This window comes from Petromyzon marinus, chromosome 6 (genome assembly GCF_048934315.1).
Source record: "Petromyzon marinus isolate PM22_M1 ecotype Great Lakes invasive population chromosome 6, UKy_Petmar_22M1.pri1.0, whole genome shotgun sequence".
Taxonomy (NCBI): domain Eukaryota; kingdom Metazoa; phylum Chordata; class Hyperoartia; order Petromyzontiformes; family Petromyzontidae; genus Petromyzon; species Petromyzon marinus.
In genome coordinates this window covers 17,581,956-17,597,979 of record NC_133672.1, presented here as the reverse complement: position 1 = coordinate 17,597,979, position 16,024 = coordinate 17,581,956, and the positions used below count along the sequence as shown (strand labels likewise).

The 16,024-nt window shown below is 44.6% G+C and overlaps 1 protein-coding gene across 1 annotated transcript in view; it reads right to left on the bottom strand.

Annotated features, from left to right (window-relative positions):
* Positions 1–16,024, bottom strand: part of TIMM50 (translocase of inner mitochondrial membrane 50) — a 40,353-nt gene that overhangs the window by 14,313 nt on the left and 10,016 nt on the right. Inside the window, exon 8 of the mRNA XM_032947607.2 lies at positions 9,739–9,895. Coding sequence (XP_032803498.2) covers positions 9,739–9,895 — 157 coding nt within the window. The remainder of the gene's footprint in view (positions 1–9,738; positions 9,896–16,024) is intronic.

Sequence of the window (16,024 nt, the reverse complement as noted above, 5' to 3'; positions counted from 1 at the left end):
TTTGGTTGCACAGACTAAAGGCATTTTTTTCTTTCAACAATGCCTTCATAAAAGCCTCAACGGCTTGAGCTACAAAACCTACTTAACATTATCGACAGTATGAGTGAGTATCTCCCCAGATAGTGGGCTAGAGTTTTCACTTCAAGAAAATGTTTAAACGGCATCAACTGAGATATTTCATTAAAGCAGTTCTTCTTGCAAATGCTAATTGTTCCAAGGGATCTTAAGAAGTTTCCTTTGAGTTTGATCGTGTTGGTATAATGTAAATGTGTAACTCTTACCCTCCACCACCCAACAAAGCCAAATTAAATCAAGTTGTCCTGTGGGCAAATACGCCAATGGATTTAGTTTTTTAAAGCCTACATATATATGTAAAAAATGTTGCAAGCATAGTTGGACATGTCCTTGATGATCACTTGCAGAGCTGTGTTAAACGTGGACAAATTTTCATTGTGTTTTTTCTTGCAAGGGAATTACATTGATTTATTTAACCACTAATATTTTCAGGAATGGTATTCATCTGAGAACAGACATTTTATCTCCGAAACAATGACAAACTTCCTCCCAAAGACCTGGAACCACATGCCTGGCAATCTGCACGGTCCCTTCGTTGGCATTCACCTTGCCCAACACTGTCATTCGGACGGCAGTTCAGAGGCAAAACAATTCTCTATTTACATGGAAAGTTGACGGCAAGGTGTTTACTGTAAATACTTTCACGACAAATAGACAGATTAATAATGAGAATAGGTTCCACAACAAAACCAGTACTGTAGATAGCTTCTGTGTGTATATATTTTGGAAAGAGGCCTCCTCCTCCTCCGGCCCATTGCTTATCCCTCCCGTTGCCAGACATTTAATTCTGCAGCATCAATCAAAGCGGCACAGGCATTTTATCAGCGATAACTCTAAATATGGACCAAAGAGAATAAAACGTAAACCAAATTCCTAACGTCATCGTTAAAACTAATTGATGACAACGTCACAATTTGAAGGCTAGTTTTTAATAAAAAATGGCACTTTAGAATAATAATAATAATAGAGCTACCAGATTGACTCACTAATATTTGGGGACCACGCTTAATAATGTGGTGCGCTTTGAAGAGTAAAACATATTTGATGCTATAAGACTTGATGGACAGGGGCCAGAATACAGATTTGTTTCAAGGATTTTCCATAAGTTTTTGCAGGCTATGATTGTGGTACGATCCTAAATATCATAAGAGACAACGGATCGCAAGTTAAAGCAAACCTGGGTATCATAGCAAGATCGTAACTCGCACTCACAATCGGAGCTGTTGCTAGAAGCGATTACACCTTCACCACACCAGCCAATGGCCTGTCAGAGGGAGACATCGACAAGCACCCATCCAGCATGTCCAGCGTGTCCAGCGTGGTGTTATCACTCCAGGCGTTTCAGCTGGTCTGTAGCATCAGGCAAGTAAAATGATGCTGATAATGTTCATTATATTAATTATCGGCGTTAATAATAATTCATGTTATTATTTAATTATGTATTGCTACGTTCATGATCACGAGACGTTATTTTCTATGTTTGCAATGATATCCTGATAAAAACAACAGGGCTAATGGCAAAGACTTAAAAATGAGGGAATGAGAAATTATACATAAGAGATGGCAATAGCTAGACGCCCCCCACCCCCCCGCCTTCAATCTAATCACGGCCCCTTAAGCATGACAATTCATCTACTCACTGGGGGGTCAAATTGTTACATGCCTAGAAAGCATCTCTCCAAAATAAAACGATTTATACGGGCCATCGAGAGATGATATATGGGTTAGAGAACAAGCAAGGCTTGGAGAGATGGGAAGAGCAGTGGGCGGAGGAATGGCGCAGAGTTGCATTTGGTGAATGGATCCCATGGGATGTGGAGGGTGAGAGGCCTGAGGGTTTGGTCAACGTGCGTGGCGAGGGGCGTGGTTGTCCGGATGCAAATTGGCAAAGAATAGGTTTGGGAGGGAGTGAGTAATGCAAAGGTTTCTATAGCGGCATCTGTGGTGGGGATGTGTAGGAATCCTGTGCTTGTAGCTTCACAATTGCAGTCTGTTGTGTTTAAATATTTCTCGCTGAGATGGCAACATCTCCACATCGCTTAATTTGCAGGTCAGGCCATCTTCCCATGCAGGGTTACCACATAAAATAACCCATTTCTGAATTAATGGCAATACAGATGTGTACCAGGGTTGATAAAATAGTATTTTTTTACATGACCTGTAGCTGAATGAAAACAAAATGGTAATAAAGCGGTTACCAGTGCGTCATACGTAAATCCATGTCTAGAACAATAAACATAACGTGTTTACCTTTTTAAGTGAGAAGCGAAGGGAGCTGCCACTCTGGTGTAACGGTAAGAACACTGGATTTTCAATTCAGAGGTTAGCGGGGTTCGATCAATCTCCCATTGCGTCAGTTCAAACAGTGTTTCAAGTTTCTTAAATCCGCCTGCCACCTCTGTCCACCCAGCAGTATGAATACATCCACCACAGTTAAGTCGATCGGCAGGTTGCGTATGGTGGGGTAAAGTGTGGGTATGCCCACCTATCTCAAGACGTCTGGTCAGTGTGGTAGAGTTAGTCGAGGCCCTTCCGCCAGCAGTGGCATGAGCAAGGAAGCAATTGCAGGGTTGCTCCTTTACCTTTTAAACCGAGAAACGAGAAAAAATGAAGACTTAAAACTTTCGTGACTGCTGCTAGAGTATCCAGACTATATGGCTTACCAAAAATCCATAAAGAAGGTACAACCCTTCGTCCCATCGTCGACACCATTGGCTCACCCACATACAAACTGGCCCGATATCTGGCTGAGACCTTGCAGCCATTCACTGGTAAGACCACCTCTTTTGTTCTTAACTCAGCTCACCTGGTATCGTCAATTAAAGACATCTCACTGTCCCCAGGTGATTTGCTCGTTAGTTTCGGTGTAGTTTCATTGTTCACCAAAGTTCCTGTGCCCGATACCATTGCAATAATTGAAGATTTGGTCCAACAAGGATTGAATGCTGATGTACCAGCCCTGGTGAGACACTGCCTCACCAACACATACTTCACCTGGAATGGAACATTCTACAAACAAACTGAAGGCATCCCAATGGGTTCTCCCTTATCTCCGGTTGTGGCCAACATTTTCATGGAAAAATTTGAGACGGACGCCATCCAGGCATCCACTCTACGCCCGTACTTTTGGAAGAGGTACGTGGATGACACGTTTGTCATCTGGCCACATGGCCGACCGCCTCTGAAACAGTTTCTCAACCACATCAATTCCATTCACCCAGCAATCAAATTCACCATGGCGGTAGAAAAGGATGGCATGCTACCCTTCTTGGATGTCTTAATCAAAAGGAGACCAGATGGCTCAATGAGCCACTCTGTCTACAGGAAAGTAACCCATACTGACGCCTACCTAAAACCTGATTCCCACCACCATCCATCCCAGAAGAATTCCCTCATCAAAACGCGACACCATAGAGCTCGATGTATCTCCGACCATGAACACCTGACCAGTGAACTCAAACACGTACACCGGGCTCTCAAGGCGAATGGATACTCTGACTACACAATCCGCAAAGCCATTAACCCAACCATGAGGAAGGAGCCATCTGCAGCTACATTTGGAGGCTTGCCCCCTCTTTTCTTTCCACCTGATGAAGACCGCTTGTGCTGCGATCGAAACGTCGTGGGTGTTTTTGTTTGATTTCTAGCTACGCGACTTTACCGAAAGAACCAAGAATATGAGGAAAACTGTATCAGGGCGTTGACTTTGGCCTGCCTCTGCTCCAACTGCACGTTTGTGCCAATCGGTGATTCGTTACTAAGATTCCACTGAAATTGATAACTGGTGGTTCTAGCCTTTCAGAAATCGGTAATCGATTCTGAAAACGGTCACCGGTTTACCAGTTTCCGCTTAGCAACCCTAATAATGCACCAAAAGCAACCCGTATAAAAAGTCTGACATCTCGCCATGAACCAAGACGACGCCATTAACTATTTCAACAAACAATAACTGCAGCGTCAGCTGAAGCGCATCTACACTCTTGCTGCACGGATCAAACCTTGCACGACTAAACGCGATAACCCCATCGCTAAACTGCGTGCGTGTGGGCGTGTGCGTGAACGCACGCGAATGAGTTGGTATTTCTAAGCAAATTAAGACCTCGGCATCGTACAGAATTAGACTTTTTAAATTACACCCATGCTTGTTTGTTTATTCATTTTTGTTCACCCGGGGTAGGGCCCACTGAGCAATGGAGCTCTTTTTAAAAAGTGACCCCAGGGTTGGGGGGCAGGGGGGTGTCTGGAAATATTTACATCCACCACGATTCGACGTGTTGTTTATTTGTAAGCAAGTGGAATGGAGGAGACCTCGTCAGAACACTGTGGCTAGTGCTCATTCCCAGGCCTTTGAACAGGGTTACACTGCCACTATTGACGTTCCACAAATTAGTATTTCGTTTTTGACCTTGGAGGGCTGATTGGGCTGAGTGAACCCCAACCAGGGGACTTGAACTCTCAACCTTCTCTCATTGCGAGTCGAGTGCTCTGTCAACAGTGCCACTCGGGCCCCGCAACCATAGCAAATTAAAAAGTGCTTTCCATATGCAACAAATCGGCCGTAAAAAAATGATTAACAACCACGAAAAACTTAGTAAACAGTGCATAGTTTGGATTGTCCATAGAGTACATAATTCTTCTGCAGTTCATCCCAAAAGACATCTCTGGTGGTAAATGTGTCGTAATAGATGCACACTTAGTATGGAAAATTAATATCACTTTGAGTGCGAAACAGTGCATATGGTGAACATGGTATTTCAATTAGCGGGCCCTTTGTTCTATGGAGCTGAAGAGTTGTCACTGGCTGAGGAGTGGGTGGTTCTTTAACAAAGGAATTAAATCCCAGGAATTAACACAACCACATCTGTTTATGTCCCTCAGGGACCAGCATTGCTTCACAGTAGGCCTCCATGCACCAGCAGCAGTCAATGGGCAGAACAACTGTCCTACTGCTACATACACAGAGCAGTTGTCCTACAGCTGACGGCAAGTCAATGTAATGCTCCACATAAACTATTAAACTATTTTTATTTTACCAGGTAAGGCACACTGAGCTATTCAGCTGTTTTTCAGAAGTGACCTGGCCACAAATGATAGCTCAACGAAGTGGCTTATCACGGGTAAATTTATAGCAGCCAAATATTCTAGATGTGGACCCGGAGGAAAAATCCACTCGACCATGGGGAGAGAAACATGCAAACTCCAAACATACAGCAGGCGTCAGGGTCGGGATCAAACTCCCGACCTTCTGTATGCGAGGCAAGGTGGTTAACATCTCTCACCGAGGCAGACCCGACTGTGTCGAAGAGACACCCAATAATTGTTCAACAAAGATAATGGCATTATTGAGTCCGTATTTTTTCCCTTCAAAGTGAGAAAGTTGTATTCCGTCGATGACAGAACCTTTAAATATACAGTATCGCACGAACAGTAACCCAATACTGAGGCAGTAGTCAATTGTTGCATAGATTGAATATAATTATGGTTATAGTAGTGGGGGGGGGGGGCAAACTACGTGGATCCTATCCGTAAACTAAACAATAGCCACTGAGAACCATTCATTAGGAGGATGCCCCGGACTTCCACAGTTCTGCTGCGTGCCTTGGCAGAAACCCATTATGGGAATGAGCATTGCATCCCAAAAGAAGGGAGAGTAAGGAAGGTCAACAAGAAAGCCACCTGCTCCGAGCTGCAAACTCTGAATTGGTAAATGTTTTAAACTCGACGTTCAAAACTATTCTACAGCTTCAGAAGAGACGGCCTGTTTGACTGTAAAGCTTGTTACAAACGTAAGCAGTCAGCTACAGTACTTTTTAATGTTGCGAATGTGCACACGTGTGTGTGTGTGTGAATGTGGGAGTGAGCGTTACGTGAATATGTAATTGCGCGTGCGTGTGTGCGTGTGTGTGTGGGAGCGTGAGAGGGTTCTGTGTAAGCTGCTGGCAAAAACCCATTCTTAGCACAGAGTTGGGTTTAACACGATTGGTGAAGAAGTGGCCTCCCAGGAGAGTGGGGTTAGTGTCTGTGAGTTGGGACAATGGAAGTCTGGGCAGGCATATGCTGTCACGCCTCCATCTGTTAGCTAACATTTAGGAATGAAACATATACACACACTCCTGACCCCTGACCCTAGCTTGCCACTTTCATTCTGCAGCATATGCCCTGCCTTTTTCAGCCTCATGCAGCCAAGGCAAAACGATCGCTTCACCCTGCTCTGAGGATACAGCAATGAGCTGGCACGTATAACACCAAAGCACATCGTAAGACGACAGTGATAGGAGAGGTGGCCAAAGTGCCTCAGAGGCCAGGGTATCGAGCTGGCATTGCTAAGTTCCTAAGTTCGAATCCAGGCAGCTGCCTGTGTTTTACCTGGGTGTTCAACTGCGAGTTAACGGTCTCGGCCTGGTCACCATTGACTGCACAAAACAAAAACCACGTACCTTTGGTTGTGCACTCAATTGCCTCAATTTTATCTCTGACAGATACAAATATTGGTCGTACTGCCATGCGATGAAGCTTGTCCTCACGTGGCACAGTGGGTGGAGAAAGTGCTGGCCACTACTCTGTGGACGAGAGGTCACTTGAAGGGCTCTCAGAAGAAGTTAGCTCTGTGATATCGGCTTCTGTTGGCCATTCTCGAACACGAAGGGCTGCACTCGTACAGGAGATGCGATCGGATCATTTGTATTATGACAATGACACCGATGGCAAAACTGTAACAATATAGGGGGAGGGTATAGATGAATTCAGGAGAATGATGATGACAATAATTATAAATAAACACCTATATTCATGAGTTACAGCTAGTTAGGACAACCCTGTTTCCTGCGTAATGAAAAAATTCAGTTACAGGCTTTAAAGGCCAGATAGTTTTTTTTTTTCTGAAAATAACTGAAACGGAAAGCGTGCCATTTTGCAGCGATGGGTAATAAACATTAACTATAAAGCCTAAACAAAAATAAATACAGAAGACATGCGACACCTGCCGTTTAAACAGTAACGTTAACTATAAAAGCAAAAAAAAAACATGCTATATTGACGTACATTAGCGAGAAGGGCAGAGTCGCTGATTACGGAAACCCCAAGAGCACTCTGTGAGCGTCCGCATTCGTGCAAAGCTCTTACAGTCACACGCATCCTCACGCGTGTCAAAGGTGAAGAGCATGCACAGCCATGCGTGGACACGGACGCTGCATAATACAGCACAAATGTGTGAGATTATGTGTCGCACATTATAGGTAGAGAGGTACAACCCTCGCTATGGTTTGCTCACGCCACTGCCGGGAGAAGTGTCTCCACTTAAAGGAAGCTCTGTAGAGACCACCCCTTTAGAGGGTATCTTGGCCTACTCTTCGAAGACGACTGGACGTCTTCAAGGAAACGGTGCTCAGAGTACTCACATTTTAACCCCACCACATGAGGCCTGCGGTACAACTGTTGTCTTACCATTTATACTGCTGGCTTGACGGAGGCAGGGGGATTTCAGAAACTTGCCCCATTGTTTCGACTGCCATGCCGGACGATCGAATCAAACCGGCGACCTCTGGATTCCAAGTCAAATGTGCCTACCATTACATTACGGCAGCGTTCCTACACATCCTCCACCGGACACATCTAACAAGATGCAAGCTGCACACGGAAGCACGGGACTTCCTCTGGTCTGCAATAAAACGCGCCGGAGAAAGGTTTTTGCTTAATCTCTCCCACAAGAACAGACTACGTTAGAGCAATGAACCCACTGTCCTCGGGAAATGCCTATGAATCACTGAATTCATCTCAACTCTTTATTTTTAACAAGAAAACGTTGAATGCAACGTCCCCTCCGTTCGCAATATACCGATGATTTCAGGAAGTTTCCAACGCTCGGCTAATGTGTCTCTTGTGATAGTGAGAATGCAAATGAGCCTCCAACAACTCGGACAACAGAATATCCCAGGATGCATCGTAAGCATCGTGTGTGATGCGCCACCAACAAATGAACCTTCGTCAACAACGTTTTCCAGTGGTGTTTGTTTAAACGGGACGAACCATAGTCAACAACTCATTGAATGCGCTTTCAAATGTATGAAGAGGTTTTAGATATTGTGAATTGCTTTTATGCCCGTATTTACTAACTGCTTCATTGGCGCAGTATGCCACTGGTGACCTCCCATTGAACAGAGGTTGAATGGGGGTTTGAAGAGAAAATTCAATAGTCACTTGAAGAGTCCAACTGCCACTTCAACAGACCCTCTCTCACCCATCACCAGCCGATGCGCCGTCATCCCCTGTGGGTGACTCTCCATTTGGCAGTCTGATGAGTTTGTAAATTTCCCTTCTCAAAGATGCCACCTTCGACCGAATTAAAAACCAGGCTCCTGTGACCAGGCCGAAACAATACAACTCGTAAAAACATAACAGTTTATTTAGGCCAAGGCAATGAAACCTAGCTTTAAATCCAAGAACCTCAATGTTTTTGTGCTAAAATATGCACTGCGAGGATGCAAAACGTGTAGTGTGCTCACGGCAGCATCCCTTGAACATGCAAGAGCATGCACTTGAGGTGCCGTGGCGGCGAGGTGTTAACTACCTCGCCTGGTATACAGGAGGTCGTGGGTTCGATCCCGACCCTAACGGTAAATTTGGAGATTGCATGTTCTCCGTGGTCACGTAGATTTTTCTCCAGCTCCTCCGGTTTTTGTCTCCGCATTTAGAAACATGCGTTGAAAGTGTTTGGCTGTGATACAATTCCACATGATGATAAGCCACTTCGTTGAGCTATCATTTGTGGCCACGTTGCTTCTGGAAAAAAGAGCTATACAGCTCAGTGGGCCTTACCTGGTAAAATACAAAGTTTAGTTATTTTTAACTGCTCACAAAAGTTCAGATTAAGGATGTACATAAGCAGCAGCGGGACTGACATCTGAGCATTGAGCAACACGCTGTGATTAAGAGAGAGGAATCCTCTTTTGACGTTTCCCAGCTCAATGCAATCGTTCCATTTGAAAGATACATAAAAAAATGCATCACTCACAGTGAATGTTATATTCCAAGGGAGCATTATGGGAGAAATGTGGTTGCTTTAAATGTGGTGTAATGAGGACACTGTAGACTGCACTGTTTTATGTTTCATGAGCAGTGCATTCATTTAGCTGCTTTTGAAAGGTGCTATCCTACGTCATAAAAGTGAAGGGATAAGATATATGGATCATTCACTAAATTTGCAGAGTGCATTATTTAATGTTATGGACAAGTTTCTCTTTGAGTGATAACTTGATAACTGGACTGCAGCTTTGGAGCTTTGTGCTGGGAGGTGCAAGTAGATTGTTGTGGCCAACTGTACCAAACACACTCCAGCGAGGTCGATGAAAACATCTCAAGACAGCTGGTTCACGTCCCAAGCACCGTGCGTTCTCCTCAGAACAAGAACTGTGGCCGTTTCTGTCACGAAAGCTGCCGAATTCAGATAGTTTGGCTTTAAAATAATTTTGTCATTAAAAGGCACCCCGAATGGTTACGGAGCACATTCAGGAGAAGTACATTCAACTTAAGCAAACCTCACCGAAGGAGAAAATTCCTCGTATTGGCAGTGGTTGTACTGGCCTGTAACGTCTGTATCTGTGAATAGGTTGCACAGCTACGTTGGTGGAGGGTGGAATGTCGCGATGGCTGTGAATGTGGACTCACTCCGCAGGAAGGTGGCGAGGTCATAGAGCACGCGGTCATCCGAGCTGCCATCCCAGCGGCCAAGCGCCACGCCATTAAATGGTTGCAACTGAAATGCCTCGCGCTTGCTATCCACCATGATCACCTTGGACATGTCCCGATTGAGACATGAGAGGTCCTGCATATGACACAACATACACACAAACACAGCGCACCAACCGTTACAAGTTTAGCTTCGTTTCCATTTGTCTATTCGGTTGTATAAGTCGCATCAGCACACTAAATAATCATAATAATCATCAGCAACATAACTGTTAATCAAAACAATCAAAAGCAGTGGAATTGCCATTAACTAAAAGGTTCGGTGACATTTCAAGCCAGCACACATCATGGCACTGACAGGTGGTCGGGCCTTGCTTTTCCCGAGCAGAAGGAATGGCAGACAAGCTGCCCCTGGGGAATCGCTAAACAAATACGTGCACAAAGGCACGCACACACGCACACATGAATTTGCCAGAAGACATGCATGTACGTACAGATCCACGTGCCAGTGTACGCCTGAAAACACACCTCCACCAAAACACATCGGCACATACATTTCATGTGCCTGTATGCACTTTTAAATCTAAATTGAAAATTCATTTCTTTATATCTGAATTTTGTGTTTAGTTTGTTGTCCTTCCCTAGCACCTCCAATGAGCAGTGGGCTACGTACGGTGCGAAACAATTTAAACACACATACATGCCCTTGATGTCTGAATATCATGTGCACGTTTTAACATAAAGACGTACGTGCGCTGTACAGATGGACACCGACCGGTGCACAAGATCACACCAAGTGCCACCCGACCAGCACAAAGATTCCCCGTGTAGCCTTAACAGACTAGTGGGGCAAGTGCTGTTAGTAAGCGCCTGTGAAGGCCGGCACGGCACACGAGGGAGCGAGTGGCCAGCACCATGCTCGGCCGCCTTTATTTCCCCAGTGCTAGCGATGTTTACACACCAGGTACTCATTTGAGGCTGAGTCGACATAGGGGAGGCCCGGGACCGGTTCAGATAATTGTCACTGGTATTGGCCGTGAGCAGGAATCGAACTTGGGTCGCTGGGTTCGTAGCTCAGCTACGAACCCAGCGACCCGCTACACCACCACTCCCCACCAGCACACACACACAGCGACACATGTTTAGAAGCCACCAATTTCAGTGTGCATATAAACAGCACCACACAAGCACTTACGACAATGCCGGGAAAACATGGCGAACACATTGAACACAAGCACATGCACTCGAGCGAATATGTTATTACTATCACAGAGACACACAATAATAGCATTCAGCGGCAGATCCAAAAGGGGGGTACATTGAATTATTTGTTTTATATTAATGTATGGCCCCTTTTTAAAAAGCTTGAAATTTCGGGATCGTCCCCCGCCCCTGGGATATTTCTAGATTCGCCTCCGATACAACAGCATTCATGTACACACTCCCACATACTCTCACACGCTGTACGTGCTTACACGTAAGCCGGCGTGCACATACAACAGACACACACATGTACACGCCCACGTGGGCAAATGCACACAAATCCAGAAGGAACGCTCTTGCGCGCAAAACTCTTTGCAGTGTCCACCACTCACACAGCAGGCATCCTCCAGGGACGCGGGGCGGAACACAGGCTGCTCTGCCGACAGATGGTGCGGGCTAAGGCTCGCATGTCCATGCTAATATCTCTAGTGGATTTATTCTCACTTTCCCACACTAATTATCACAGCTTGAAAACAAAACTCCACACAGCAAGGCAGGCCTGTTTAACATGCAACTTTAAAGCTGCAGACCCCCACCGCCACAGCAGCAGCAGCACGCTGTCTTAGCGGCTGCGTGCAGGACGTAAGGGAGCCATGTTGAGAAACAAGACTCACACAATGGACGTAAACAGTTACGTTGATCTCAATTTAAGGTTACCGGTGAAGACGCACGGACCAGTTGCGACTCCCAAGCACTGTTAGAAATTCAGATAAAAAAAGTGGTGAAAAGTTCATGGGCCATAGTAGAATTTGGCGCTTGTTTCTGTATATGGCTAAAGTGGATGAGTCGTACATATTAGATAAGCTTACTATAGAACAAAAGTATGCAACTTTATTGTAACGTGCCATAATGTACGTATGAAATGAGGTTACTTAATGTTTCACTTTTGTTGATGTATGTTGAACTTCTTTCGCGCCGTACATAGCAAACCGTCCTAATCGGAGGTGCGAGAGAAGCACAAAAAACTAAACACAAAAATAAGTTTTAAGGAAATGAGTTTTCAATCTGGATTTTAAAGTGCAAAGCTTAAGCGGGTTCCTAATGTTAAGATGCTTGTAAAGTAGAGTGCAGAGTTGTCATCTCAGGTGGTACCAACAAGTTAACTATATTGCCTGGGCCCATGGACTACAGCGACTTGAGAGTAGACTTCAAACACTTTGAGTTTATAATCAAATGGGAAGGCAGAGGAGGGGAATGAGTTTATGACTTCTTCAGTACAGAGAAAAGTGCTACTTTGTGCGGCAAGGCTGGCAAGGATGCAGTTCGCATGAGCACGTCTGGTACAGAAAACTGGTGGAAGAGGCAATGGCAGGCAACTGAGAAACGAGATGAACGAGTGGGAGTGCCGAGTCATAATTCAGATGGACAGCTTTTGATTGGATCCTAAAAGGAAATGCAGCGTCGACTCTGATGCACTACTTCATACATGGAAGCTGTGCTCTTTTCCAGAGTAATGATTTGAAAAGTGAAGAGTTGCTTTTTGTGAAGCACAGATTTTGCATGAAAAAATCTAATTACGTTTTTGGCAGACACCCTGAGCAAAAGAGATTGTGTGAATTCCAAAATATGTTAGAAGAGAAAGAGACGGATATATTGAGGATAAGAATGTTGGTGTCATGGGTAGAAGGAATAAATTAGAAACATATGAGAAGGGTATTTTGGTATTTGTACTAGAAAATTTGTTTGTGTCTTAGGTGTACGATAGATGACAAGACTGTTCCAGCTCCAATGATTCATCGCTGAAAGGCCAAAAATGAGTGTGCAATGGAATCGATTCCATCTGCTGCAGATTTTTGTAGCAACCAGCTTGAGTTCTGAATAAGGAAATGCAACGAAGTGCAGAGTCACCAGTGTGAGTGTGAATCACATTTCTTGTTGGGGAAATGAGACGATAACCAAGAGGAAATTGGATGGAGAACAAATTAGAGCCCAAAATTTTCATCAGCATCAATAGAAAATTAGCTTAAGCATGGCACCATTCTGAACAGCGGACAGAATAACCTGTCAGCTAAAAAACACGAGCAATTATGGTGCAATGATGTGGCTCCACACCATTGGGGTGAATGCTTTTGAATGGAGTCCCAAGTGCCAAACTCTGTTAAAAGTCAAGATCAAGAGGTCATCACGGCCAATGCTGTTAATGCCACCACACCTCATCCCTGCCGCTGCCTTCCTTCTGCTCGACCTCGCAGCTGTTGCTAAGTTGACGCCCGTTCTCCAAGGTCTCCTGTCACATCTCACCGCCTGGCTTTAAGGTCTTCCCCTCGGTCACCAGCCTTTGTGTGCTGCTCCGATGTCTCTCGGTAACCCTGCCCTCTCCGTAAACCTGCCCTCCTTCATCGTGCACACATGCCCTCCCATTGCAACCACCTCTTCCTCAGACAATCGATATCTTCAGAAATAAAATAAGCATGAAGAAATGTTTCTTTGTGTGTGTGTTTAAATGACGAAAATTCTTAACCCAATAAAACATTTGTGTGAAGCGGTCTTTCTTAAGAAGGCCCTACATGGGATAATAAAATCCTTTTGCCCTTAACAAAACTCCTCTAATCCTTCATCTTATTCTTCTCAATTGTTCACGGATCCCCAATAATATGCTGATGAATGACGTGCTTTTGTCGTAGCAGGCTTATGCCAAAATGCATTCGGCCACAGACCGTAAATGATGAGCAATCTCCACATGAGTAACTGATAGGAGGCGATGACATGGTGCACATTTATTTTTCAGGGTACAGCTCAATCTGTGAAGCGCTCTCCAAGTAGAGATGACATGCAGTAACGATTACTTAATTCTGAAATAATACGGGGAAGTACACTTCGCCGCTTTCCCTGTGATGTATTTTATTTTCTACTTACGTGACTTTACCGAAGGAACCAAAGAGTGTGGATTCCTGCAGTCATGAAAGCTATGAATCTTGAAAATCAAGATTTTCCCTGAAGTGTTTAACCTACTCATTGTGCATTAACCATGGCTAAACACAAGCTCAGGCCATGGCGGTCAGACAGACAGGAGTGCCCATGACCTCATCTGCACACACTTTGTCCACTTGGGACATGAGACGATCTCGCACGCGAGCCTGCCGAGTGATCATGTGACTCAAAAAACTAAGACTGTGGCGGTGCTCACCTCATTGCTAGGAGAACTACAACGTGAACACCACATGAACTCATCTACCTCCTCACATGGTCAAATTTCAGGGTAGTAATGTTGCCAGGCAGTACGCTTACTGACGAGTTTGCAATGTGGCTAGTTTAAGTCGACATCTGCACAAACTCTGTGGTTAAATACAAACACACGCTGCTTGCTGTTAAATGGAGATTCAAGATCGTGTGACACATTAACTCATTGTCACCATGTGAGAATGATGCTGTCCTCATCCAAATTAGGTGGAGAGCGGTGGTGCGGTACTTTGAAACTGGTGAACTCAGTTCAATTTCTGGCCAAGGCTAATAAGGCATTGGACCCCCTCCCCCCGCCCCACCCAAAGGGCTGTACAATACTATTAAATATTATGTAACTAAAAAAACCCCATACATAACCAAGGACATCCATAGCAGCTCTGCAAAAAAATAAACCTCAATGAAATCTAACCAGCTTGAAACATTAGCTCACGCTTCATAATTTTAATATTTTAATGTGCAACATTTCATAATAGTGCACAACACGTGTTAGAACAACTGCGACCATATGCAGCGGCTTTTGACAACTCTTCAGAAATACCTAGAATAATGTCATCATGTTCGTAGCGAGCTGCGAGCATCTAACAGCTGCGAGGTGCGTTTGTGCAGGCACGCACGCTACGCGCACGATACAGCACGTGCGAGCACTCGGCATGTGATTAAAGGAACTTGTCTGCAGGGGGAACGTGGAATGCGTTAAGTGCAATTCAAATAGTTGCGTTGTCAGACGCAGAAAGAGAGAGAGAATCTGTGTTCCCATGGGTATAATTTTCCGATCCAATCCTGGTCTGGACCAGGGTGAGACTGGGGACCCGAGCATTTGTAATCGATAACCTGTCCCAGGCCCATGAAAGCAATCCTAGAGTGCTCTAGGTGGGGAGGTCAATAACGTGACCTGCAAAGATCACTGCCAGCCTTACCGACTGCGTTGGCATCACACACTGCTCCTCTGCAAAAAGGTGCAGCCTATTTTTACCTCGCAGTATGATTATTTTCTGTGTAATTATAAATCATCATTGAGGTGGAGTCTTGGCACAGTGATTGGCATGCCGGCGCTATAAACCTTGGCGACCTGAGTTTGATTATCGGCCACGGCTAAAATAAGTTGGGGAGTGATATCTGAACTGGTCCCGAGTTCTTCCTTCACTTGGTGAAACATCATCCATAACTAACATTGTGTAGCAGGGAGGTATTCATCCAGCAGTGGACTGCCAAAGCGCTAACATTTATTATTATTCCTAAATAAACATTACCGTGAATTATCAAGGCGTTAAAGACAGTTATAGATATTGTGGAGTTATCACAGTATCCTGCACCGAGGGAAAAACAAACCCCATAGGGATTGAATACGCACAAATATGCATTACACGTACAAATATACAGCAATGCACGTCTCCACCATCATATTAACGCTGCCTTTAAACATTAAAAAAATGTAAACAGCTAATGTTTCAGGCAACAAGCCTTCGTCTCCGCCGAAGAAAGGAAAAACATAGTGGGGGTTTGTGTGTGGGAGATTGCTCACAGAAATGTCACACGTGCAACCTCACTCAAACTCAGTCGGCAGCATTTCATCGTTTGGCTTGACTTCATAGTGATAGGCATCTTAATTGAAATGAGGCCATTATTATGTTATGGATTCCAGTTACATTATTAAGACAAACGACGTTGGTAATTTTTGTCTGGTGCTTTTCACCCACGCCTGAAAGGTAAATATAAAAAATAAATACAAGTTTAACCCTTGGACAATCTATTGCTGGGTTAGAATTAACTGGATAAGATCATTCTTAAACACAATAACAAAGGAACAAGTTCACACTGC